At 40.9% G+C, this 25,471-nt stretch overlaps 1 protein-coding gene across 24 annotated transcripts in view; it reads left to right on the plus strand.

Annotated features, from left to right (window-relative positions):
- The window catches only part of LOC115154037 (disks large homolog 2), a 325,900-nt gene that overhangs the window by 277,743 nt on the left and 22,686 nt on the right, over window positions 1–25,471 (plus strand). For 14 of the 24 annotated variants that reach the window (XR_003867810.1, XM_029699854.1, XM_029699855.1 and 11 more), the window contains 8 exons: window positions 378–547; window positions 2,560–2,696; window positions 3,477–3,621; window positions 4,272–4,443; window positions 6,968–7,027; window positions 8,545–8,688; window positions 18,279–18,435; window positions 22,167–22,269. Coding sequence is in view for 23 of the 24 variants with exons in the window: in XM_029699854.1 (XP_029555714.1) it covers window positions 378–547; window positions 2,560–2,696; window positions 3,477–3,621; window positions 4,272–4,443; window positions 6,968–7,027; window positions 8,545–8,688; window positions 18,279–18,435; window positions 22,167–22,269 (1,088 nt within the window). In the remaining variant the exon portion in view is untranslated. The remainder of the gene's footprint in view (window positions 1–377; window positions 548–2,559; window positions 2,697–3,476; window positions 3,622–4,271; window positions 4,444–6,967; window positions 7,028–8,544; window positions 8,689–18,278; window positions 18,436–22,166; window positions 22,270–25,471) is intronic. The other 10 variants (XM_029699845.1, XM_029699848.1, XM_029699847.1 and 7 more) reach the window with 6 other exon arrangements.

Here is a 25,471-nt window from a genome sequence, read left to right on the forward strand (position 1 = left end):
GGCATTGTACTGGAAATGCATATAATGTACTTACTGCAAACTAACAAAACTCACTGCTGACCAAGGCTTCGTGCTGAGGATAAAAACACAGCTATTATACATGTGTAAATAGGCAGAATCTTTCGCTCTGCTTGAGTGTGTGTGTGTGCGCATAGGATCCCAGCTGGTCCCTTACAATGCGCCTCAGGAGAGTTCTGGCCTTAAACGCGGGGGCATGGATATTTGTGGCCTCTCCTCACTGGGTTAAAGGCTAACACTGCAGCAGGGGCCCCCTGCCACACACGCTCACACACACACACGCTCGCACACGCACGCTCACACACAAATACTGTTTCCCAGGTTTACACTCATGTTCCCATCCTCTTCCTTCCTTGCAGAGTGAATGACTGCATCCTGCGGGTGAATGATGCTGACGTGTCCGAGGTGTCCCACAGTAAGGCAGTGGAGGCGCTGAAGGTGGCCGGCTCTATCGTCAGGCTGTACGTTCGCCGGAGGAGACCCATGCTGGAAACTGTCATTGAAATCAAACTCATCAAAGGACCAAAAGGTTGCTAAACTCCCTTTCCTTTGTTTGTCTATCTACAGTGCCTTGCGAAAGTATTCGGCCCTCTTGAACTTTTCGACCTTTTGCCACATTTCAGGCTTCAAACATAAAGATATAAATTTGTAATTTTTTGTGAAGAATCAACAACAAGTGGGACACAATCATGAAGTGGAACGAAATTTATTGGATATTTCAAACTTTTTTAACAAATAAAAAACTGAAAAATTGGCCGTGCAAAATTATTCAGCCCCTTTACTTTCAGTGCAGCAAACTCTCTCCAGAAGTTCAGTGAGGATCTCTGAATGATCCAATGTTGACCTAAATGACTAATGATGATAAATAGAATCCACCTGTGTGTAATCAAGTCTCCGTATAAATGCACCTGCTCTGTGATAGTCTCAGAGGTCCGTTTAAAGCGCAGAGAGCATCATGAAGAACAAGGAACACACCAGGCAGGTTCGAGATACTGTTGTGGAGAAGTTTAAAGCCGGATTTGGATACAAAAAGATTTCCCAAGCTTTAAACATCCCAAGGAGCACTGTGCAAGCGATAATATTGAAATGGAAGGAGTATCAGACCACTGCAAATCTACGAAGACCCGGCCGTCCCTCTAAACTTTAAGCTCATACAAGGAGAAGACTGATCAGAGATGCAGCCAAGAGGCCCATGATCACTCTGGATGAACTGCAGAGATCTACAGCTGAGGTGGGAGACTCTGTCCATAGGACAACAATCAGTCGTATACTGCACAAATCTGGCCTTTATGGAAGAGTGGCAAGAAGAAAGGCATTTCTTAAAGATATCCATAAAAAGTGTCGTTTAAAGTTTGCCACTAGCCACCTGGGAGACACACCAAACATGTGGAAGAGGGTGCTCTGGTCAGATGAAACCAAAATCAAACTTTTTGGCAACAGTGCAAAACGTTATGTTTGGCGTAAAAGCAACACAGCTCATCACCCTGAATACACCATCCCCACTGTCAAACATGGTGGTGGCAGCATCATGGTTTGGGCCTGCTTTTCTTCAGCAGAGGCAGGGAAGATGGTTAAAATTGATGGGAAGATGGATGGAGCCAAATACAGGACCATTCTGGAAGAAAACCTGATGGAGTCTGCAAAAGACCTGAGACTGGGACGGAGATTTGTCTTCCAACAAGACAATGATCCAAAACATAAAGCAAAATCTACAATGGAATGGTTCACAAATAAACATATCCAGGTGTTAGAATGGCCAAGTCAAAGTCCAGACCTGAATCCAATCGAGAATCTGTGGAAATAAGTGAAAACTGCTGTTCACAAACGCTCTCCATCCAACCTCACTGAGCTCGAGCTGTTTTGCAAGGAGGAATGGGCAAAAATTTCAGTCTCTCGATGTGCAAAACTGATAGAGACATACCCCAAGCGACTTACAACTGTAATCGCAGCAAAAGGTGGCGCTACAAAGTATTAACTTAAGGGGGCTGAATAATTTTGCACGCCCAATTTTTCTGTTTTTTATTTGTTAAAACAGTTTGAAATATCTAATAAATTTCGTTCCACTTCATGATTGTGTCCCACGTGTTGTTGATTCTTCACAAAAAAATACAGTTTTATATCTTTCTGTTTGAAGCCTGAAATGTGGCAAAAGGTCGAAAAGTTCAAGGGGGCCGAATACTTTCGCAAGGCACTGTATAACCATGCACATCCAATATTCTTTGTTTTGTTCAGTATTTTGTCATTGGGGGTTTTGTACCCACTTCCGTTGGCAGGAATTGAGACAAACCCACTGAAATCAATTAAACATGCTACACTGGCCGCAGAAGCGGCACATCAGTGAAGCAGCAAAAACACGAGGTTCTCTTTGCTGAACCATCTTCTTACGCTTCAAGTCTACTTTCTAGCGCTACAGTTGTCTGTAAAGCGTACCTTGCTGATATTAGTGGCTTGTGCTTGTGATCTGGAGGCAGCAGCCTAGACCACTAAACCACCCTGGGCCACAACACATTCTTTTTCAACCTCCACCCTATTTCTCCTCAGGGCTGGGCTTCAGCATCGCAGGAGGGGTGGGCAACCAGCACATCCCGGGGGACAACAGCATCTTTGTCACAAAGATCATAGATGGAGGTGCAGCACAGAAGGACCAGCGCTTGCAGGTTGGAGACCGGCTGCTTATGGTAAGTTACTGCAGCTTCACTATCCCTGCACTGCCCTGTCCTGTCCTCATCCCCCATAGGTGGACCACTAACATACTGTACTGTGAAAGCGTTGTACTGCATAACAACCTTCATAACAAATGTATTCATCATCATTCATAAGGGTTTTCAAAATAAAATAGTGTTTTATTTATTTACATTTAACCATTTAGCAGACGCTCCTATCCAAAGAAACTAGGATTAAGTGCCTTGCTCAGGGGCACATTGACAGATTATTCACCTAGTTGGGTCGGGGATTCGAAACAGCGATTTTGGTTGCTGGCCCAACGCTCCTAACCGCTAAGCTACCTGCCACCATTGTACAACGGAGGAGTGAATAGTGTTTCAGAAGGTTGTATACAGTAAAATATACATTTATGTTGTATAATGGATATATATATTTTTTAAAGTTATTTAATGAGACTTTTATTTTTAAAAATCCTTATGAAGATGTTGAATAAATGTGTTATGAAGGTTGTTATACAGTATAATTCTTTCACAGTAATACACAAAGGTATTACGTTGTAGCAACACACCCTTTTTCAGAAGAGTGAGTTGGTTAACTGCTGGTTAATTCAACTAGCTGCCTTCCTGCTGCCTCCAGCTCCGGGGGTCCCCAGCCATCCTAATCTGCATTTGGCAGGCTGCACTTGGCAGCACCAAGTAGCATGATGTCGGTCTGGCATGTGAGGAGTGGAATATGAGGTTTAACCGTCTTACGCAATGCCTGTGATTTTCTCCATGCTCTGTCCACCCCAACAGGTGAACAACTACACTCTGGAAGAGGTCTCCCACGAGGAGGCTGTAGCCATACTGAAGAACACATCTGACGTTGTGTACCTGAAGGTGGGCAAGCCCACCAGTGTTTACTTATCAGATCCCTATGGGCCACCTGATATCACGCACTGTGAGTTTGTCACCTCTTTTTCACCGCTCTACCCACCCGTGCTCCGGGGTGAAGTTTCCACCAGCTACAGATCTAGGATCAACTTCCCCTTCCCCCATCCTGACCTTAAGTGGGGGGCAGTGCAAAACTGCCCCAAGATCACCGTCTAGTGGCAACTTTACCCTAGTCCCCCACCTGTAGAGAGACAATATTAGTTTGTAGTCCGAATAGTGTACAAGAGACCAACACTTAAATGACAGATTAACCTGTATGATAACCTGTTCTAGATCAGGGCAGTAATCTTTTACTTTGCAAATGAATGTTTCATTTCAGTCTGATGCAGCATGTTTGTTCAACTCTTTAATATCATCCCTGAGTTTAGATAGAGCCTCAATTTGAATGTGATGTGTGTAGTGATTGTTTTTGAGTGCATTGTGCATAGTGTACTCCCTTGCCATGTAAATTTGAATGCCAAAGCATTGGATTTAGTCAGATTTCTATTGTGTTTTTAGATAATGTATTATGCCAAAGTTCCAACATTGTGTGAGCCTCTAAATGTGTGAGCCTCTAAATTATATGTATTTGATTAAATGATTGGTTGATTGATACATGTAGTCATTAACTGAATGCTGAATTCTGACGAGCAATGTACACAATTGTTTTCTTTCCAGCGTTCTCTCCAGCAATGGAAAATCATATCTCTTCCGTGGGCAACAACGGCACTCTGGAGTACAAGTGCAGTCTTCCCCCCATGCCCATCTCTCCTGGAAGGTACTCCCCCCTCCCAAAACACTTACTCGGGGAAGAGGACATTAACAGGTTGGATGGTTTTTCCTTCTTACGGTAATTACATCCCTTACTACCAGACGGCAGTAGTATTACAGCTAGAGCCTCTGTCACTCCACCCCATGATCTATGGAAACTCAAAAGCAATCTTAAATGACGTTACAAGTTGTGTTGGCATTGATTGCTTTGGGGATTTGTCCTCCTGCCCCCACCTCCCTTCCCACCTCTTTAGTCCCTGCTGTTTTCATCCTGTGCTCTGTGTTTTGCACTTGCGAGTCCTGTTTTTCAACTGTGTTGTCTTGTTGCACTGTTTTTAATCTGGCGCTACGTTGTAGAGACACGTGAAGATATGCTGAAGGGTGGCATGGTCAGTGTGTGCACCTTTTCCACCTTGCTGTAGGTTTTTAAGCTTGCTCGTTGAATCTAATAATATAATGTATGTAAAAATGAGCCAGACTATTACAGATCTGAATAATTTATTCAATTTAACGGTCCAATGCAGGCGTTTTTATCTTAATATCAAATCATTTCTGGGTAACAGTTAATAGATTTTCCACTAAAGTGTCTACTAAAGGAGAGAAGTGGAGTGTTATGCTGGAGTAATATAGTGATGAGGCTTGTGGTGATGTCGTATTCTCCTGCCGGCCACTGTATGGATCAGCATTTTGTCTCTGACGCATGGCAGACGTGTTACTCCAAGCGACATCCAGGCTGCGTGTTGATTGGCTCAGTGCCCAGGCAAATTCAGAGCAACACGAAATGACTTAGCAGTCCTTATGGAGAAAATATGTTTCAAACCTGTCATCAGCGTTCTAGAACAGAAAGACAGTCTTGATCACTACAAGACGAACTAAGACAACTGCAAGTTAATTTAGTAACTTCCTACTGTACCACATCAATCGAATGTGTCTTCTTGATGTGTTTGATAAATTAAACAGAATGCATAAATACTATAGTGCCAAATCATTTCAATATAAGTTTTAATCTGCACAGTTTTGCATCTGTAAAATAAAAAAAATATTGTAGTATGGTGTTCTAGTTCAAAGTTTCATACAGTTGAGCATTAAATAGATGGTTTGAGATAGAAAACACACTGGACTTTCATTCAGAGGGTGGCCCCACTAGTTAACAGGGTTGGGGTCAATTTGAATTGAAGTCAGTCAATTCAGGAAGTGATTAGAATTAAAAAAAATGCAGTTATTAATAGGAATTGCAGTTTACTTCCTGAATTGACTGACTTCAATTCAAATTGACCCCAACCCTGCTAGCTTATAGAGAACCAAACCTGCCATAAATAAATGCACACGTAAATAGATAAATACATGAATGAATGAATACATTCACACATAAATCAATACATGGATGAATGAATGCACACATAAATAGATGAATAATTATTAGCCCTTTCATTCATTTTATTCATTTATATTGACTTCGTTGATTTATTTTTGTATTTCTTCCTCCAATATGATAATGAGGGGGTGTCAAGAAAACGTATGTGGGTGGTATCCAACACACCATTTGGTTGATCAATGTCAAGACGTGTTGCTCTATTGCATTATCGAAGAATGAAAATGAAGTCACTCTTCATACTGTCTTGATGGGAAAAGTAAGCCCATTCTTAATGTTTCTACAAGAGGCAGCTAGCTGGGAGCTAGGATCTGATTGGGTTTCATCAAAAAAGCTCAGAGAAGTGAGCTAGAGAGTGCAGGAGGAGAGGAGAGATATCTGGGTCTTTGCTGTACTGCAGCATGCTCAGAGCTGTGGCCAAGTAGAGGCATCACGAGTCTGGGCCATGCGACACAGTGGGGGTAGTAGGGGGAGGGGTGGAGTGGTGGGGGTGTAGTACAGGGTGAGATAGAAAGTGGGCCACTGAGCAGGCAGGCTTACATCCAACCACACTGATTTAATCTGCAGGAGAAAAAGCATGGCTAATGCTGCCCTACAACCAACGGAGCATCACACGCACGCACACACATACAGACACACACACACAAACAGTCTTAAAGTAATAGACATGCAAGTGTTTTAGAAAACCTCTTAAAATATACACAAATAAATGGCACAAAAATGCACAGATAATGGACACATACTGCACACAAATCGTTACTAATTTGATCACTCACTCACTCGTTACATTAGTTAAATGTAAGGTGCTACATTATTGATCCATATCAACCAGGAACCTTTAGCAATTAGGACTTTGACATTTGACATTTTATAAATGCATTTTATAAATGCATTAAGTGCATGGTGGTCTCTTTTGTAAGGAATTTATGTTTATCAAGTCCAGCAATTCTCCCTGACCAAACACTTTGTGTCATCCTCTGTAGCATGCGTCCAACTGTTTGTTTTGTCAAACACAAAAACACGTGCATGATTTTTTTCTTCATTTAGTTTTTATACTAAATGCCAACAAACTATATTGTAAATATAAAGCTATTGGTGTTCGTAATTCTAATTCATAAAACCAAGTAAAATCTAAATCTGTTTGCAGTTTATTTCGGTCTTCTTGGCATTGCCTCTCTGATTCGGACTATTATTGCTCTTCCTTTATTGGTCTTATATCTTCCCCAATCAGAAATGCCTCGATAGATGACGGGGAGGCTCACAGGTTTGAGTCGCAGCACTTCCAGTTGAGGTGAGACATTTCAAAATGGCTATTGACTTGGCCCTCATGTTTGCTCTCTCATTCCATCTGTGACACATCTCTTTCCTAATTTTGTCTTTAAATACAACACCTATACAGAGTGGCAACATTTTCATGTGCAAAAGTAATGTGCAAAACCCCCCAAATGACCATAAACCTCATTGTAATCTGGCAGTGTGATTTAACAACCTGCATTATAAAGAGGTGGCTATTTATGTATATTTATTTATTTTGATTTATTTAACCAGGAAAATCCCATTGAGACACAGGGTTATTTTTTGCAAGGGAGATCTGGCCAAGTACGTGGCAGCAATCAATACAACACCATTTTTTAAACATATATGCAGGCTACAGAGGTAGAGAGAGAGTTTACCCAGATTGGCTTTGTAAATGAACACGTATCAATATCTGCGCACATAAAACAAGGTCCAACCCACCATTTGGTTCAAGGTGCAATATTGGGTGAGTGACTTTGCATTTGTAACAAAGTGTAAGGATGCATAATAAACAGAGTCCAGTCTCTTTAACACAAAAGAGGCTGCATGCATATGCAATAAGTCTCATTTTACTATGCTCAAGTTAAATATACTGTATGTATATATAGAGAGAGAGAAACACAGAAACACTGACATTATTACTGTAATCATATATATATATATTTTTTATGTGCTGTCTGAGTATGCATCCCCCATAGTCATGTCAGTGTTTCTGTTCAAAGTAGCCTTTTTTGCCCTGAAAAGGCTTTAGTAATGTACTATGAATACCCATTGACAAAATTAATGATAAAAATAAATAAATTAAGCTTAACATTTTTCGTTTTGGACATTAATGACAAGTTTATTTTCCCGATATGTAGCTGGCTAACGCACCATACACATGGTAGTGGGCTTTCCTTTCCTAGTACTATCATGGTTCAAAACACTTTGGTTCATACAAAAAACAAGTTAACATTTTTTTGATTAGTCTCAAAGATAAAGTGGATGGAAAACTCACTAGAGTGCTAATGCTAAAGCTATCTTGGAGTGTAAGACCTAGATATGTGGAAGACTGCAGGAGGGCTCTCTGTGCGACAGCATGGGGAGTGAAAGAAAGCTTTTACCCCAGAAAGTGGAATTCAAATTCTGTAGAATAAAACAAAAACATGTAACTGTAGGCGCTTCTACATCTGCATTGCTTGCTGTTTGGGGTTTTAGGCTGAGTTTCTGTATAGCACTTTGTGACATCGGCTGATGTAAAAAGGGCTTCATAGATAAATGTGATTGATTGATTGATAGGTGTTTTGCATTTAAGACAACAAAAACCTGAGTGCACATGTACATGCTTTATAAACCAACTAAAGGTTGGCTTCTTCCTTTCCTTTTTCACTCCCGCAACCTATGTGTTATTTCTCTCCCTCCCTCTCTCTCTCTCTCTCTCTCTCTCTCTCTCTCTCTCTCTCTCTCTCTCTCTCTCTCTCTCTCTCTGTCTGTACTAACCACTTTCTCTGCTCTTTTCTCGTACCCCCCCAGGCCTCCTGAGCCAGTTTACAGCACTGTGAACAAAGCACCTTCTCCCCACCACTATTCCCCCGTGGAGTGCGACAAAAGCCTCCTTCACTCCATACCCTTCCCTCACTATCACTTAGGCCTGCTCCCTGACTTCGAGATCACCAGGTATTCTACCCACTACCCGCTGCATGGCCTAGCGTTGCATGGTATTGCATGGAATGCCCATGCTCTCTTCATATCCTCACACACTCACTCGTTCCCAAAGTTCTGGCTCTCTGTAAGCCTGCATGACACTCCTCCCTCTCTCTCCATGCCCCTACTCTCTTCCTATCCTAACTTTCTCACTTTCTCACTCACTACCTCACTCACTCACTACCTCACACACTCATTCGTTCCCAAAGGTCTGGCTCTCTCTAAGCCTGCATGCCTCTCCTCCCTTGAGCTCCCTCTCTCTCCAAGGGGTATGGTCCTCTCTCTCCAAGGGGTATGGTCCTCTCTCTCCAGGGGGAATAGTACTCTCTCTCCAGGGGGAATGGTACTCTCTCTCCAGGGGGAATGGTACTCTCTCTCCAGGGGGAATGGTACTCTCTCTCCAGGGGAAATGGTACTCTCTCTCCAGGGGGAATGGTCCTCTCTCTCCAGGGGGTATGGTCCTCTCTCTCCAGGGGGAATGGTACTCTCTCTCCAGGGGTCTGACCCTCTCTCTCAAGGGGGTCTGATCCTCTCTCTCAATGTACGTGATTGGCCCATCGGTCTCCCCATCAGTCCCTATTACACCTCTGCTATTGACGTGACTTGCCTTGCACCATGTGTGACTTGAATGATAATGTTTCTTATTATCATTATTTGTTTCTTTCTCAGTAAAAGTGCTATACTTAGCCTGGCTTTGATTATGAGTCCATTGAAAGTTATAAAATTGTAAGATGTTCGTGTCAATTGCATTGCCAACTGACTTTCTGACATTTTGTGACAAAACAAAACAACATCCCAAAGTTGTCTTGGGTTATCTGTTCTTATACGTCTTTAAGATGAATACACTTACTGTAAGTCGCTCTGGATAAGAGCGTCTGCTAAATGATTCAAATGTGAATCTTCTGTCTCAAAGGGGTCGGATCCAGTCCAAACCTGCTGGCCTTATCTTTCACAAGCACAGGTAGTGTTGTTCAAAGTAAATGTTTTTTTCTTTGAAAAGCATCAGGGTATTTGGTAAATGTGGTTTGTTGAAGCCTATAGCAACTACTGTCAGAAGGACTCATAAAATGTAATTACGGAAGTCAGCATGGATCATTTTTACTTCGGTGCAATGGTTTTAGACACACTTTTTGCAAAGCCAACAAAGAATTCCATTGAAATATGACGTTGCTAGAATGTTCATTCAACGTGTTTTTGTCCGTTGGTGTGATCGTAGTGTTAAGGGGCAAGTGGTGATTGCATTGGTCATAGATATTAGAGATATTTTCAAACTATCAGAGATTAAGAAATAGTATATCTCTCTTTCTTAGCTCTCCCTAAACACATTGTAGTTGAAACCACAAGCACTATCCTTCTGGGTCAGGACGGCCTTCACCTTCATTAATGTTTGCTTGTTTATTTAGAATTTCAATTATCTGCATTATTTTATGAAAACTAAAGTAATTCCTAATTGGCCTCGGTGGGAGTTATAATAATTTACATATTGAAACATCAACAAGAACAGCAGTAGACTTCTTTTCATCAATTGAAATGTAAGTATTGAGGTGCCACTTTATATGATAATTATCAAGATTCCGTTAGTGGTAAGCATACAATTACAGTTTGTGTCTTTGTTCTCCTATTAATAGCACTTAGTTTTCTTCATCTTGTTTGTGCAGGGCTTTTTTATTATTTCATCCTGTTTATCATTTATGCATGAGCAGCGTATCTATGGATACAATCAGCAGAGCTGGGGAGTGTGATGGCATTCGTGAATAAGGCATAAGGTGTTATGGATGCTGTTAGGACCAGATGAGTTCAACTGAGCCGTCTGAGCATCATCCATATTGTTCAAGTTTGACCAACCTAATACAATACAATACGAACAGAATACTGTACACTGAAGGTTAAGGCAGTTAACCTCTCTAGGGTCGGCGGGACGAAATCGTCCCACCTACGTAACAGCCAGTGGAATCCTTTTTTTGGTGCCATTCAGTAATATGGTGCACTTCTAATGTAAATAGTTTCCGGCTTCATGCACCGTCGGGAGTTTTCCATAGAGCTATCACCATCTAATGGTTTTTATGTGTATGGAATGGTGACTTGGCACTCCCTGCATCATCTTTCAATGAATAAGCCTGCTGTTCATTATGCAAGTAATTGCAGCGCTTGTTAGATAAGTATTAATGAAATGGTGTTGTTCACATGTGGCAGCCTAAAGGAGAGGCGGAGTAGGGTTTGTTTTGGTCCAAGTTATTTGGTCCAAGTTAAACTTACAAGGGATATTTCAAACTATGCTGACACTTATGTAGGCATTGACAATGGTTCAAATGAATGGCGTATGTTGTTTTATTTGCTGTTGAAGAGTCACCCAGTTGAAGCACACTATGGTAGGTCTTTATCAAGCTCTGGCCATGTGGATGAAGCACAAATTTGATTTAGTAAATTGTATAATTGTTTTTTTCAACCATTTGTCAGAATGTAGCTTTACTTGGCATCCTTCCATACCATTTGTATTGTGCACATATGTGTCACACAAATGCTTCTCTGGCTTAAAATGACATGTAGGGATGGAATGATGTTCATAGATTCTTTCTGGATGTGCCGACTCAATATTGAATTCATTTCATTTCGATGACTTTCCCTACGCTTGATGTGTCTTGACATGTCAAACATTGTTAACTGAGATGCATTTGAGAACCATCAAATGGTATTCAATAATCCTTTATTGATAGGTCAAGGGTAGTTGACAGAATCGATTGACGTACAGTAGGGTGAATTTGCCCCTAGATACTGATCTTGGGTCATTTTTCCCAATGATGGTTAAGGTTAGGATTGGGGGAGGGGAAGCTGAACCTAGATCTGTACCTAGAGGAAACTTTACCCAATCTATCAGGATATCAGAGTTTCATTTAGTCCACCTGAATTTAATCATGATTTTATTAGCTATTTCAATGTTTTAATAAGGAGCCTTAGCTACTGTCTCCTTTTACAGAGACTTAGCAAGAGCCTTACTATCACAGAATACCAGAGCATTTTAGTATGTAATAAAAAAAAGGGGAACATTTTGTCTAATTGCTCATTGGTAGGCATAACCACTTCTTTGTCTGAACCATTATTAACTAGAAGGCAGCGGTTATGTCCCAAATGGCACACTATTCCGTGTATAGTGCACAATTCTGACCAGGGCCCATAGGGTGCAGGTCAAAAGTAATGCACTGTGTAGGGAATAGGATGCCATTTGGGACATAGAACATGTTATTTGGACTGCCTTGTCACCCTTTTTGGGGGGGGCATTTCCTCGATGTTGTTGGCTAAGTGCACTGCCACTTTCATTCTTCTAATCCAATTACAACCCTAGAGAGCTGTGCTTTGCCATTCAACTTCTCAGAGGGAGCAGGATATAATCAAATCGTATCTTTTTAAAAACCTCTTCCTCTAGAATGCAAGGGGTTCCAAGCATTTCTCAAAGGGTTAACCCAATGGGCAAAAACTGGTTCAATCAATGTTTCCACATCATTTCGACTGAAAGAATCAACTTGATGGCGTTGTCTGATTGGATTTGCAAAAAGTCATCAACGTAAGGGAATTTCATATATTTTTTTACCCAACTTTTAACCTAAATCCAATGACATGGTATTTTTTTTTTTATTTCTTGTTGAATTCACGTTAGTTGAAAACTCAACCAAATGTAAATCAAAACTAAACATTGAACTGACATCTGTGCCCAGTGGGATGTATTCACCTCTCATTCTACTGTAAATTGAGTAGGTTGAGTGGGAACTGCTTAAACACAAGTACTTAGATAGCATGGTCATGTTCTATGTACAGTCTTGTTGTCTCTATCAAAACTCCAATGGAAATCATGCAACTTTATTTTGACCAGTGTTGACACTGCATGAAGGTTGAAAATAAATGTTTTTGGACAGTTGAAATGTTTAAGCAACCTACCCAACCATCTGCATTCAAAATGGCAGTTTACTTCTCACTTTCATGGCATTCTCCCAGCAATATTTTCATATTTTAACACTTTAATATCAAAGGACCTGCATGAGTATAAAGATTCTGGTAAAGCCTAACAAAAGGTGACATGAAATAAATTGGAGGCGAGAAGAGAGCGGCATATCATGGAGCATGTTTAATGCATAGGCGGGATTGGTTGTCTGAACTTATCCAGAGAAGGTGGAATTCACAATGAGCTTTCTCTGTTTGTTTGTTTTCCTGTTCGCCCACATGATTGTGTTGAGATGCCTGTGGTTGCCGTGGTGCTGCAATCGTCTGTTAGCTATTGCAGGTGTGCTGAATCGATATTACAGAACTATGTTAGCATTTTAACTGTAGGCTACCTCCCTGCATGCTAGCCTAGAACGGCCTCCCGTGGGCCTCCAGCTGCCTCACCATCCCGTTCTCCTTATCACTGGGTTGCAGCTGGCTGTGTTGCTGTCACGGGGAGCCTCTGGGGACACTGAGGGAGGGCGAGAGCCTGGCTTAAATCCCATGTGTGTCCTAACAGAAACATTGTGTAATCAGGGTTGTATTCACTACAAAACGGACGAAAAAGAGAAGGACTACCTGAACTTGTCCATCTCAATAGTCTTTAAAAAGGGTGCATCTACCAATGAGAGTGGTGAAAGCAGCTTCTCATTCCTAGCAAGGGGGTCAACCATGTGAATTGTCTTAGCTGAGCCTCTCAGTTATATACTCAAAGCTGGTCTGAGCACAGTTCATGAGTATTCTCTCAGGATTGTCTCAGATTCTTTGGGAATATGAGCCCCGGATCACAGAAAGACAAAAAATGTCTATATCCCCATTTCCATTAATATAATTCCCAACCAATATTATCCGCTAAATTAAGAAAATTGGAAATACGTGACGTCATTTCAAGTTTAGTTTAAACTTTTGTGCCATATTAAGTGACATTCAGGTGCCATCTGGAGTTTGGTTGCCATCTAGTGTCACATTTTGGAAGCAATTCTCTGTTGGGTGCTGGCAGGTTGGCTGTTCCGACAATCCCTCAGCTGAAAACCAAAACATGCTGTATAACCAAAACAAGCTGTATACCAAAACAGGCTGTATAACCAAAACAAGCTGTATACCAAAACATGCTGTATAACCAAAACAAGCTAAGCTGTATAACCAAAACAAGCTAAGCTGTATAACCAAAACAAGCTGTATACCATGTTTTATAGGTGCGCTATTGCAGGAGGTCCGGAATATTGCTGGTTTAACCGGATAATTAATTGCACACACCAGGTGTCCCAGGTCTAAATCAGTCCCTTATTAGAGGGAAATAATTTAAATCAGCAGGGGAACTGGCTTCGAGGTCCACATTTTTATTTGCCTGGGGTGATTGGAATTTGCTTGGGGTGTATTCATTATAGAAACCGTTTTCTGTTTAAGAACCAAACGGAAGCAAAAAGAGGAAATGAAACTGGGAGGGACCTACCTACATTTGTTCAATAGAAACTATATTTTGCAACAGAATCATTACACACCTGCTCTGTGGTGTCACAGTTCAGATTCGTGGTAGGCCTTTTCTTACAGGAAAGCTTACAGCGATCACCATGCTCAGACATTGTCCTACACTAATCTTATTTCACACATTTTTTGAGACACACCTTAAAAATGTTTGGGTACCACTGCTTTACCCAAGTGCTTTAAATATGTGTTTCACAGATTTTTTTTAAATGTATTTTTACGTCATATACAAATGTGCCATTTTCACATGTACAGTTGAAGTCGGAAGTTTACATACACTTAGGTTGGAGTCATTGAAACTCGTTTTTCAACCACTCCACAAATTTCTTGTTAACAAACTATAGTTTTGGCAAGTCGGTTAGGACATCTACTTTGTGCATGACACAAGTAATTTTTCCAACAATTGTTTACAGACAGATTATTTCACTTATAATTCACTGTATCACAATTCCAGTGGGTCAGAAGTTTACATACACTAAGTTGACTGTGCGTTTTAAACAGCTTGGGAAATTCCAGAAAATTATGTCATGGCTTTAGAAGCTTCTGATAGGCTAATTGATGTCATTTGAGTCAGTTGTAGGTGTACCTGTGGATGTATTTCAAGGCCACCCTTCAAACTCAGTGCCTCTTTGCTTGACATCATGGGAAAATCAAAAGAAATCAGCCAAGACCTCAGAAAGAAAATTGTAGACATCCACAAGTCTGGTTCATCCTTGGGAGCAATTTCCAAACGCCTGAATGTACCATGTTCATCTGTACAAACAATGTTACGCAAGTATAAACACCATGGGACCACGCAGCCGTCATGCCGCTCAGGAAGGAGACGTGTTCTGTCTCCTAGAGATTAACATACTTTGGTGCAAAAGTGCAAATCAATCCCAGAACAACAGCAAAGGACCTTGTGAAGATGTTGGAGGAAACAGGTACAAAAGTATCTATATCCACAGTAAAACGAGTCCTATATCGACATAACCTGAAAGGCCGCTCAGCAAGGAAGAAGCCTCTGCTCCAAAACTGCCATAAAAAAGCCAGACTACGGTTTGCAACTGCACATGGGGACAAAGATTGTACTTTTTGGAGAAATGTCCTCTGGTCTGATGAAACAAAAATAGAACTGTTTGGCCATAATGACCATCGTTATGTTTGGAGGAAAAAGGGGGAGGCTTGCAAGCCGAAGAACACCATCCTAACCGTGAAGCACGGGGATGGCAGCATCATGTTGTGGGAGTGCTTTGCTGCAGGAGGGACTGGTGCACTTCACAAAATAGATGGCATCATGAGGTAGGAAAATGATGTGGATATATTGAAGCAACATCTCAAGACATCAGTCAGGAAGTTAAAGCTTGGTCGCAAATGGGTCTTCCAGATGAACAATGACCCCAAGCAAAGTTTTGGCAAAATGGCTTAAGGACAACAAAGTCAAGGTATTGGAGTGGCCATCACAAAGCCCTCACATCAATCCTATAGAACTGAAAAAGCGTGTGTGAGCAAGGAGGCCTACAAACCAGACTCAGTTACACCAGCTCTGTCAGGAGGAATGGGCCAAAATTCACCCAACTTATTGTGGGAAGCTTGTGGAAGGCTACTCAAAACATTTGACCCAAGTTAAACAATTTAAAGGCAATGCTACCAAATACTAATTGAGTGAATGTAAACTTCTGACCCACTGGGAATGTGATGAAATAAATAAAAGCTGAAATAAGTAATCTCTCTACTATTATTCTGACATTTCACATTCTTAAAATAAAGTAGGTCCTAACTGACCTAAGACAGGGAATTTTTACTAGGATTAAATGTCAGAAATTGTGAAGAACTAAGTTTAAATGTATTTGGCTAAGGTGTATGTAAACTTCCGACTTCAACTGTAGATACTTGTGTGGTGCTGAATATATATATATATATATATATATATATATATATATATATATATATATATATATATATATATAAAGAATATGAAGTAAAAGATCAGTGAAGTGTTCCTTTAATCCTCCAGTAGATGGCGATCGAATGTAGCACAAGTGTTAGGTCCTATCACAACAATCTTAGGGAACCTACAAAACACAGTTTCTTCAGAAGGTAATCCTACCCCTTGACTTATTCCACATTTTGTTCTGTTACAGCCTGAATTCAAAATTGATACAATACCCCATAATGACAAAGTGTAAACATGTTTTTAGAGCATTTTGCAAATGTATTGAAAATGATATACAGAAATATCAAATTTACATAAGTATTCACACCCCTGAGTCAATACATGTTACAATCACCTTTTGGTCTTTCTGGGTAAGTCTCTTAGAGCTTTGCACACCTGCATTGTATAATATTTGCATATTGTTCTTTTAAAAATTCTTCAAGCTCTGTCAATTTGGTTCTTGATCATTGCTAGAAATCCATTTGCAAGTCTTGTCATAGATTTTCAAGCCGACTTCAGTCAAAAGCCGACTTCAGACTTCAGTCATTTTGGTAAGCAACTCCAGTGTATATTTGGCCTTGTGTTTTAGGTTATTGTTCTGCTGAAAGGTACATTTGTCTTCCAATGTTTGTTGGAAAGCAGACTGAACCAAATTTTCCTCTAGGATTTTGCCTTTGCTTAGCTCGATTCCGTTTAATTTTATCCCAAAAAAATCTCCCTAGTCCTTGACGATGACAAGCATACCCATAACATGATGCAGCCACCACCATGCTTGGTACTTAGTGATGTGTCGTGTTGGATTTGCCCCAAACAGTTAATGGCTTTGCAACATTTCTTGCAGTTTTACTTTAGTACCTTATTGCAAACAGGATGCATGTTTTGGAATATTTGTATTCTGTACAGGCTTTCTTATTTTCACGCTGTCATTTGGGTTAGTATTGTGGAGTAACTACAATGTTGTTGATCCATTCTCAGTTTTCTCTTATCATAGCCATTAAACTCTGTAACTATTTTTAACTTCACTTTGCTGAAAGGGATATTCAATGTCTGCTTTTTTTTTTACCCATCTACAAATATCTGCCCTTCTTCTTTCATTGGTAAACCTCCCTGGTCCTTGTTTTTGAATCTGTGTTTGAAATTCACTGCTAGACTGAGGGACCTTACAGATAATTGTATGTGTGGGGTAGTCGTTCAAAAATCATGTTGAACACTATTATTGCACACAGAGTGAGTCCATGCAACTTATTATGTGACTTGTTAAGCACATTTTTAATCCTGAACATATTTAGGCAGGTCATAACAAATGGGTTGAATACTTGACTCAAGACATTTCAGCTTTTCATTTTTCATAAAATGTTTTCAAATTTGAAAAACATTATTCCTCTTTGACATTCTGAGGTATTGTGTGTAGGCCAGTAACACAAAATCTCAATGTTATTTTAAATTCAGGCTGTAACACAACACAATGTGTAAAAAGTCAGCACACACCTTTCTGAAGGCACATTGAATAAGGTTACACGGGACCTGATCCTCGATCAGCATTCCTTCTCGGAGACACTTGACACATACGAATCAGAGTTGTTTGAAATGCATTTCTATCCATCTCTATAGCTTGATTTCCAGACTTGATCTGTCCTTGTCCTGTCAAGAAACTCAAAAAGAGACCTGGCTACCAACTCAGAACCATCTAGCTTTACTTTACAGATATTATTATCTAGATCATTTTGTGTTGGTTTGACAGAGACAGTGCTCCATTCACAGTAGATTGGTGGAACTGCAAGGAAAATCAGTCTCATCTCTCCAAAGAGTTCTTGGGGAAGGTGTCCTCAGAATGTCCTGATTCCTATTTGACTTTATTCCAGTGGGAGCTGGTGACAAGAGGCTAGCTCTGTCTTCATACGTGTCTGTGTGAGGAAGTGTGTGTGTGCGTGCACACTTTTCCCCTCACGCTCATGTGCAGGCTCCTCGTCTCCAGGAAACCAGTCAGAAATGGGACAATGATCTAAGTAGAGCACAATCCCCCTTTGGGCCTCTGCCATCTCCGTACTGTGCCCTGTACGCTCTACGTGCCAACGCATCTGTACTGCTTGGTTCTCTTTCTTCTTCTTCTCTCTCCCGGACGGACATTCAAGATGCTAAGCCCCTCGGACTCGGATGCTGAGCTGATGTACTATCTGACCTGTTTGTACAGGGATCCCAGGAGGATGGTCCTCCACAAGGGCTCCACAGGCCTGGGATTCAACATCGTGGGTGGGGAGGACGGAGAGGGCATCTTCGTCTCCTTCATCCTGGCGGGAGGGCCTGCCGACCTGAGCGGAGAGCTGCGGAGGGGAGACCAGATCCTGTCGGTGAGTTTACCCCAACAAACGCACAGGATGAAGTACACATTTATACTGATATTGTTTCTACATACAGACACAGGTATGTACATGTATTCATAAATATACTGAGACTATAATGGACAAGACTATATCCATGAGATGTCCCATATTAAAGATGGTCCTGAGAAACAGTCCCAGTACAAAGTCATTTTCGTATACTGTAAACAAAGACACTCTTATGTACACACACAGTACAGTACAGTCGATACATGTGAGTGCAAACGCTTGCAGGCATTGTATATCTGTAGCCTTCTATCAAAACTATATATCTTTACTAATTTATTTTGTCCATGATAAGGCAAGCAGTCATAGGTCTGTTTATTTGATTTGATCATTTCTATATTCACACACATTTTTCAGTTTGAACGTAATTGGAATTATTTGTTGAATTTAGTAAAACGTGTTCAAAGTAATCTCAAAACTTAGTTGAACGATTATTAGGTGTCCTAGGAACAGCCTTTTGACACCAGATTTAATGTGTGCTCGCTGGTCTACGTGCACCTAACTATATTGCGAAGAAAACGTTGCTATGTCGTAAGATGGCCGATTAACAAGCCAATTGAATTTGATGAATTGTTTCTCAAAATTCCAATGCCTATACATTCATTCTATCAGCCAAACTATCAAATCAAACTTGTACAGATAATTGACCATATGACCATGAAGATATATACCAAGTTTGGTGTTGATATCTGAAAAAACATGGATACCACAGGTCTTTGAAATTTGATGTGCTAATGTAATGCTAATGCTAAATTAACTGACGACTGTAATGATCATATATGGAACCAGGAACACCAACACTTTGTATTTTCTTTAATAAATAAAAATTAACTACAGTAACGGTTGGCATTACATTTTATCGCTGTACCAAAACCGAAATGAAACATTATTTTACCTGAAATGCATATGGTCCTTCTTTTGCTGGATCTCTACTCCCTCTATTAATACACAGATAAAAGAGGAAACATAATTAGTTAGTTTTGAGCTTTTAGTTTGTTAGCTTTGATTTCTCTTTTCTCGTTCCTCTTCCAAGCACCCACATTGGTTTGTTGACAGAAATAATACTCCTCAAAGCCAATGAGGAGAAGGAAGAGGCGGAACTTACAAAAGGCTGCTCAGTGTCAAATATAAGTTATTTTTGAGCGTTCGGAAACGCAGACGCTCGCGAGCAGTGTGGATGAAATGATTGATTATCATGTACAAGTTAAATTATCTTGGAAAGAGCTGTCACGTCCTGACCAGTAAAGGGGTCATTTTGTTATTGTAGTTGGTCAGGACGTGGCAGGGGTGTGTTTGTTTTGTATTGTTGGGTTTTTGGGGTTCTATGTTATGTATTTCTATGTTTGATTTTCTAGTATTTCTATTTCTATGTGGAATTGTTTGGGATTGGTCTCTAATTGGAGGCAGCTGTATTTCGTTGCCTCTGATTAGAGGCCATATTTAAGTAGGGGTTTTTGTCTTGTGGGTGGTTGTTCCATGTATAGTCAGAGTACCTTTAAAACCTGTTAGGGCTAGGGGGCAGTATTTACACGGCCGGATAAAAAACGTACCCGATTTAATCTGGTTATTACTACTGCCCAGAAACTAGAATATGCATATAATTATTGGCTTTGGATAGAAAACACCCTAAAGTTTCTAAAACTGTTTGAATGGTGTCTGTGAGTATAACAGAACTCATATGGCAGGCAAAAACCTGAGAAGATTCCTTACAGGAAGTGGCCTGTCTGACAATTTCTTGGGCTTCTTGGCTCTCTTTATTGAAAACTGAGGATCTTTGCTGTAACGTGACACTTCCTACGGCTCCCATAGGCTCTCAGAAACCGGGAAAAAGCTGAATGGTGGCTTTGCAGGCCCTGGCTGAAAAACATTAGCGCGTTTGGATAGTGGTCGGTCAGAGTACTATGAGACTGAGGCGCGTGCATGAGGGGACACCATGTTTTTATTTTCTCTCTCTTTGTACTAAAACACGATTTCCCGGTTGGAATATTATCGCTTTTTTACGAGAAAAATTGCATAAAAATTGATTTTAAACAGCGGTTGACATGCTTCGAAGTACGGTAATGGATATTTAGAATTTTTTTGTCACGAAACGTGTCGGGCGCATCACCCTTCTTTACCCTTTCAGATAGTGTCTTGAACACACGAACAAAACGCCGCTATTTGGATATAACTATGGATTATTTTGAACCAAACCAACATTTGTTATTGAAGTAGAAGTCCTGGGAGTGCATTCTGACGAAGAACAGCAAAGGTAATAAAATTTTTCTTATAGTAAATCTGACTTTGGTGAGGGCTAAACTTAGTGGGTGTCTAAATAGCTAGCCCTGTGATGCCGGGCTATCTACTTAGAATATTGCAAAATGTGCTTTCACCGAAAAGCTATTTTAAAATCGGACATAGCGAGTGCATAGAGGAGTTCTGTATCTATAATTCTTAAAATAATTGTTATGTTTTTTGTGAACGTTTATCGTGAGTAATTTAGTAAATTCACCGGAAGTTTGCTAGTTCTGAACGTCACATGCTAATGTAAAAAGCTGTTTTTTGATATAAATATGAACTTGATTGAACAAAACATGCATGTATTGTATAACATAATGTCCTAGAAGTGTCATCTGATGAAGATCATCAAAGGTTAGTGCTGCATTTAGCTGTGGTTTGGGTTTATGTGACATTATATGCTAGCTTGAAAAATGGGTGTCTGATTATTTCTGGCTGGGTACTCTGCTGACATAATCTAATGTTTTGCTTTCGTTGTAAAGCCTTTTTGAAATCGGACAGTGTGGTTAGATTAACGAGAGTCTTGTCTTTAAAATGGTGTAAAATAGTCATATGTTTGAGAAATTGAAGTAATAGCATTTCTAAGGTATTTGAATAACGCGCCACAGGATTCCACTGGCTGTTACGTAGGTGGGACGATTTCGTCCCACCTAGCCCAGAGAGGTTAAGGACTGTTTTTTGTCATTTCTTTTGTTCAGTGTTCATTTCTTTAATAAATCAAGAAGATGTTTCACATACCCGCTGCAGTTTGGTCCGATCATTACGACGCTTATGACAAGAGCAGTAGCCTATGGCAGTAAAAGGGTAGCATCAAGCCACACAGTGGCAGTAACACGGTAGCATCAAGCCACATATTGACACAGTGGCAAACATGTAGTGGTCATAACTCATCACCAATTTGACATGGAGTGATGCAACTTTGGGAAACATGTTTAAAGGTATAACCCTCGTGTTAGACACACCTCTTTCTGTATTCACTTTTTATTATTTCAACCATGTAAGGTGGGTTTTCAAATCACTCTGGATGCCTGATTAAAACGGATGTAAAACTGTGGTTGAGGTGCCCAAGCACTTGCCTTCTTTGGCCTTGGCACCTTGATTAGAGTAGGCAGTTAAGGCGCATTTCAGCTCTGGCCTGATTTTCATGTCTAAGAATAACTTGTTCCCTCGCTTTCTCTCAGGCACGTAGTCTCTCACTTCCCAGTCTCTTCACTTCCTCACACTGTCAGACATGCATTGGAGCAGTGAGCACACACACACACACACACACACACACACACAGACACAGGGATTGAGGTGAATGGGATGAGTGGAAAGAGAGGGAAGGAGGGATGGCCCTATTTAACCTGATATGTTTTGTTTGCAGTTGTAAAAAGTGAAAAATGAATGTAGTAGGGTGTGTCTTTCTGTCCCTGCAGGTTAATGGCATCGACCTACGCGGGGCCACCCACGAGCAAGCGGCTGCAGCACTAAAGGGGGCGGGCCAAACTGTCACCATCATTGCTCAGTACAGGCCCGAGGGTGAGTGTCAGCTGTAACAGCCAATCATTGAGCTTCATGATCAAGGTGGAAGACACATGACAAAACGCACTCTAGGACAGTGGTCATCAACCCGTTGATCATGATCGACTGGTCGATCTTCAAGGCATTCCAAGTCGATCGCCAAACATTTCTGTGAAAAGGCCAACAATAAAAAATACGCACTCCTATTTTATACATTTCTCTCGTGCTGTTAGCTGTAGGTACACTTTATTAAGCTGCCTGGCACATCGGGTAGGTGAAGTTGTCCCCTTTTTAACTGGCGGTGCGAACTCGGCTACCTCTGCTGCTCTCTCCCTCTATTCGCTGAGAGACTGATTATCAGATACAGAGGCACCGGCACCGTGAGTAGAATAAAAAACAAATATATCACTACCCAACCCTCACTCAGACAAGACTGTGTTAATGTTGAATAGGCTCAGAAAAGGTTGGCGACCACTGCCCTAGGATAACCAAATCCTGTGGACAAAAACTTAACATCATTTCACAAAAGCAAATAAACACTAATAACCCACGAGGGACATTTTCTGTCCATCTCCGTCTTATAAATCTCCAGTACATTGCCTGTGGTGCATTGAGTTGCTTTGATTAGTGTGCCAAGACATGTCATGTTGGATTAAAGTCAGCAGTTGTCTTTGGCAATACTTCATGGGATGTCTGCAGTAAGAGGGAGTCATGGGCCTGGACTTTAAGAATCACTGTGTAAAGGTGTATTCTGGGAAGATTGTCCTCAGAATCAGTACACGGTACATTTGGTCATAGAAATGTATTTGCCAATCAGAACCTATTGCCTTTTTGTTTTGAGCACATCCAGCTGGAAAGTTAGATAGCTGGGACAGCAGGTAGCCTAGCGGTTAAGAGCTATAGACCAGTAACCGGAAGGTCGCTGATTCGAATCCCTGAGCCGACTAGGTGAAAACCTGTCTGTGCTCTTGAGCAGGGCACTTAACCCTAGTTGCTCTGGATAAGACCAAATGTAAATGTAGTTCACAAACGGAACAATCTGCCAATATAATTGCTGAAAATCAAATGAAAGAACGTCAGTGTCAGACGATTCTAGGAGTGGTGGTTGGAGTCAGGCGCAGAGAGCAGAGGTAAAGTATACAGTCTTTATTTTCTCCGGCAACAAACTGGTCACGCCAAAACAGAAGGGCGCGTAATAATAATGACCAACCCAAAACACAGGGCAAAACGGTCCGAAGAGAGAAATAAGACGTCAGCCAGCACAAAACACAAAAAATACAAAAGCATCCAAAATACAACCAGCGAAGCAACTACATTCACAGGGCCCACCGTCCTGAGTGGACAACAAACAATCCCGCACAAAATCCCAACTGAAAACACACATTAAATAAGTCCCCACTAATGACATACACAAAACAGGTGCGGAACAGACAGACAAACTAAACGAAACTGAAACAACGATCGGTGGCAGCTAATAGGCCGGCGACGACGACCGCCGAGCGCCGCCCGACCGAGGAGGGGCGCCACTTTCGTTGGATCCTGTGACAGTCAGGACTTTTTTCCCCATGACTTTGGCAACAGCAGGTCATAAAAGGAACATTTGGGAGTATTTGACAGCACTTGCTGTTATATGGAACTCCGCGGGTCACCCTCACTGTAGAAAGTGTTAAGTAAATGTAACTTTTTAAGGGACAGAACTGTAATTGTCTACTAAATACCAGTACATTGCCATAAAATACAATGCTGCTGAGTAATGGGCCAAAATTCACCCAACTTATTGTGGGAAGCTTGTGGAAGGCTACCGAAAACGTTTGACCCAAGTTAAACAATTTAAAGGCAATGCTACCAAATACTAATTGAGTGTATGTAAACTTCTGGCCCACTGGGAATGTGATGAAAGAAATAAAAGCTGAAATAAATAATTCTCTCTACTATTATTCTGACATTTTACATTCTTAAAAAAAAGTGGTGATCCTAACTGACCTAAGACAGGGAACTTTTACTAGGATTAAATGTCAGGAATTGTGAAAAACTGAGTTTAAATGTATTTGGCTAAGGTGTATGTAAAACTTCCGACTTCAACTGTACATACCTCATTCCCATGCACACCCCTTCTATATGACTGTGACCGAATTCTTATACTATGTCCTGGGTCATTCTTCAATTGGAGTGGTAATTGCATCCCTCGCCTTTGCAACGATGAAAAATCACTTCAAAATTACAAATGGTTACACATCATAAAGGTTTTTGTTTATATTAAACTGTTTATCACTGATAAAACAATGTATGAATTCGCTGCAAACGTTTGAGGAAATGAATCGCAGCACATGTAGGCCTTCCCTGTAGCTCAGTTGGTAGAGCATGGTGTGTGCAATGCCAGGGTTGTGGGTTCCCACGGGGGCCAGTACAAAAAAAAAAAAAAAAATGTATGAAATGAAATGTATGCATTCACTACTGTAAGTCGCTCTGGATAAGAGCGTCTGCTAAATGACTGAAATGTAATGTAAATGTAAACATTTAATGCACCCAACTGTAGTAAATACAGAATGTAGAAGGAGACTTCGGTCACAGCCTGTCATTCAGGTCTTGACACTATACCCCAGCTCAGAGCCCCTAACCAATGCCCACTGTGCTTTTTCCTGGTGTAAGGCATCAAGATCTCACATCATCCATCAATACATCCTATTCCATTCATCAACACATCCTATTCCACCCATCCATCAACACATCTTATTCCATCCATCCATCCAGCCACACATCCTATTCATCCATCAACACATCCTATTCCACCCATCCATCAACACATCTTATTCCATCCATCCAGCTACACATCCTATTCATCCATCAACACATCATATTCATTCATCCATCAACACATCCTATTCATTCATTCATCAACACATCCTATTCCACCCATCCATCAACACATCTTATTCCATCCATCCATCCAGCTACACATCCTATTCATCCATCAACACATCCTATTCATCCATCCATCCATTAACACATCCTATTCATCCATCCATCCATTAACACATCCTATTCATCCATCCAACCATTAACACATCTTATTTCATCCATCAACACATCCTATTCATCCATCCATCAACACATCTTATTTCATCCATCCAGCCATCTACACATTCTATTCCATCCATCAACACATCCTATTCCATTCATCCATCAACACATCCTTCTCCATCCATCCATTAACACATCC

The sequence above is a fragment of the Salmo trutta genome, chromosome 19 (assembly GCF_901001165.1).
Source record: "Salmo trutta chromosome 19, fSalTru1.1, whole genome shotgun sequence".
NCBI classification, from domain to species: Eukaryota; Metazoa; Chordata; class Actinopteri; order Salmoniformes; family Salmonidae; genus Salmo; species Salmo trutta.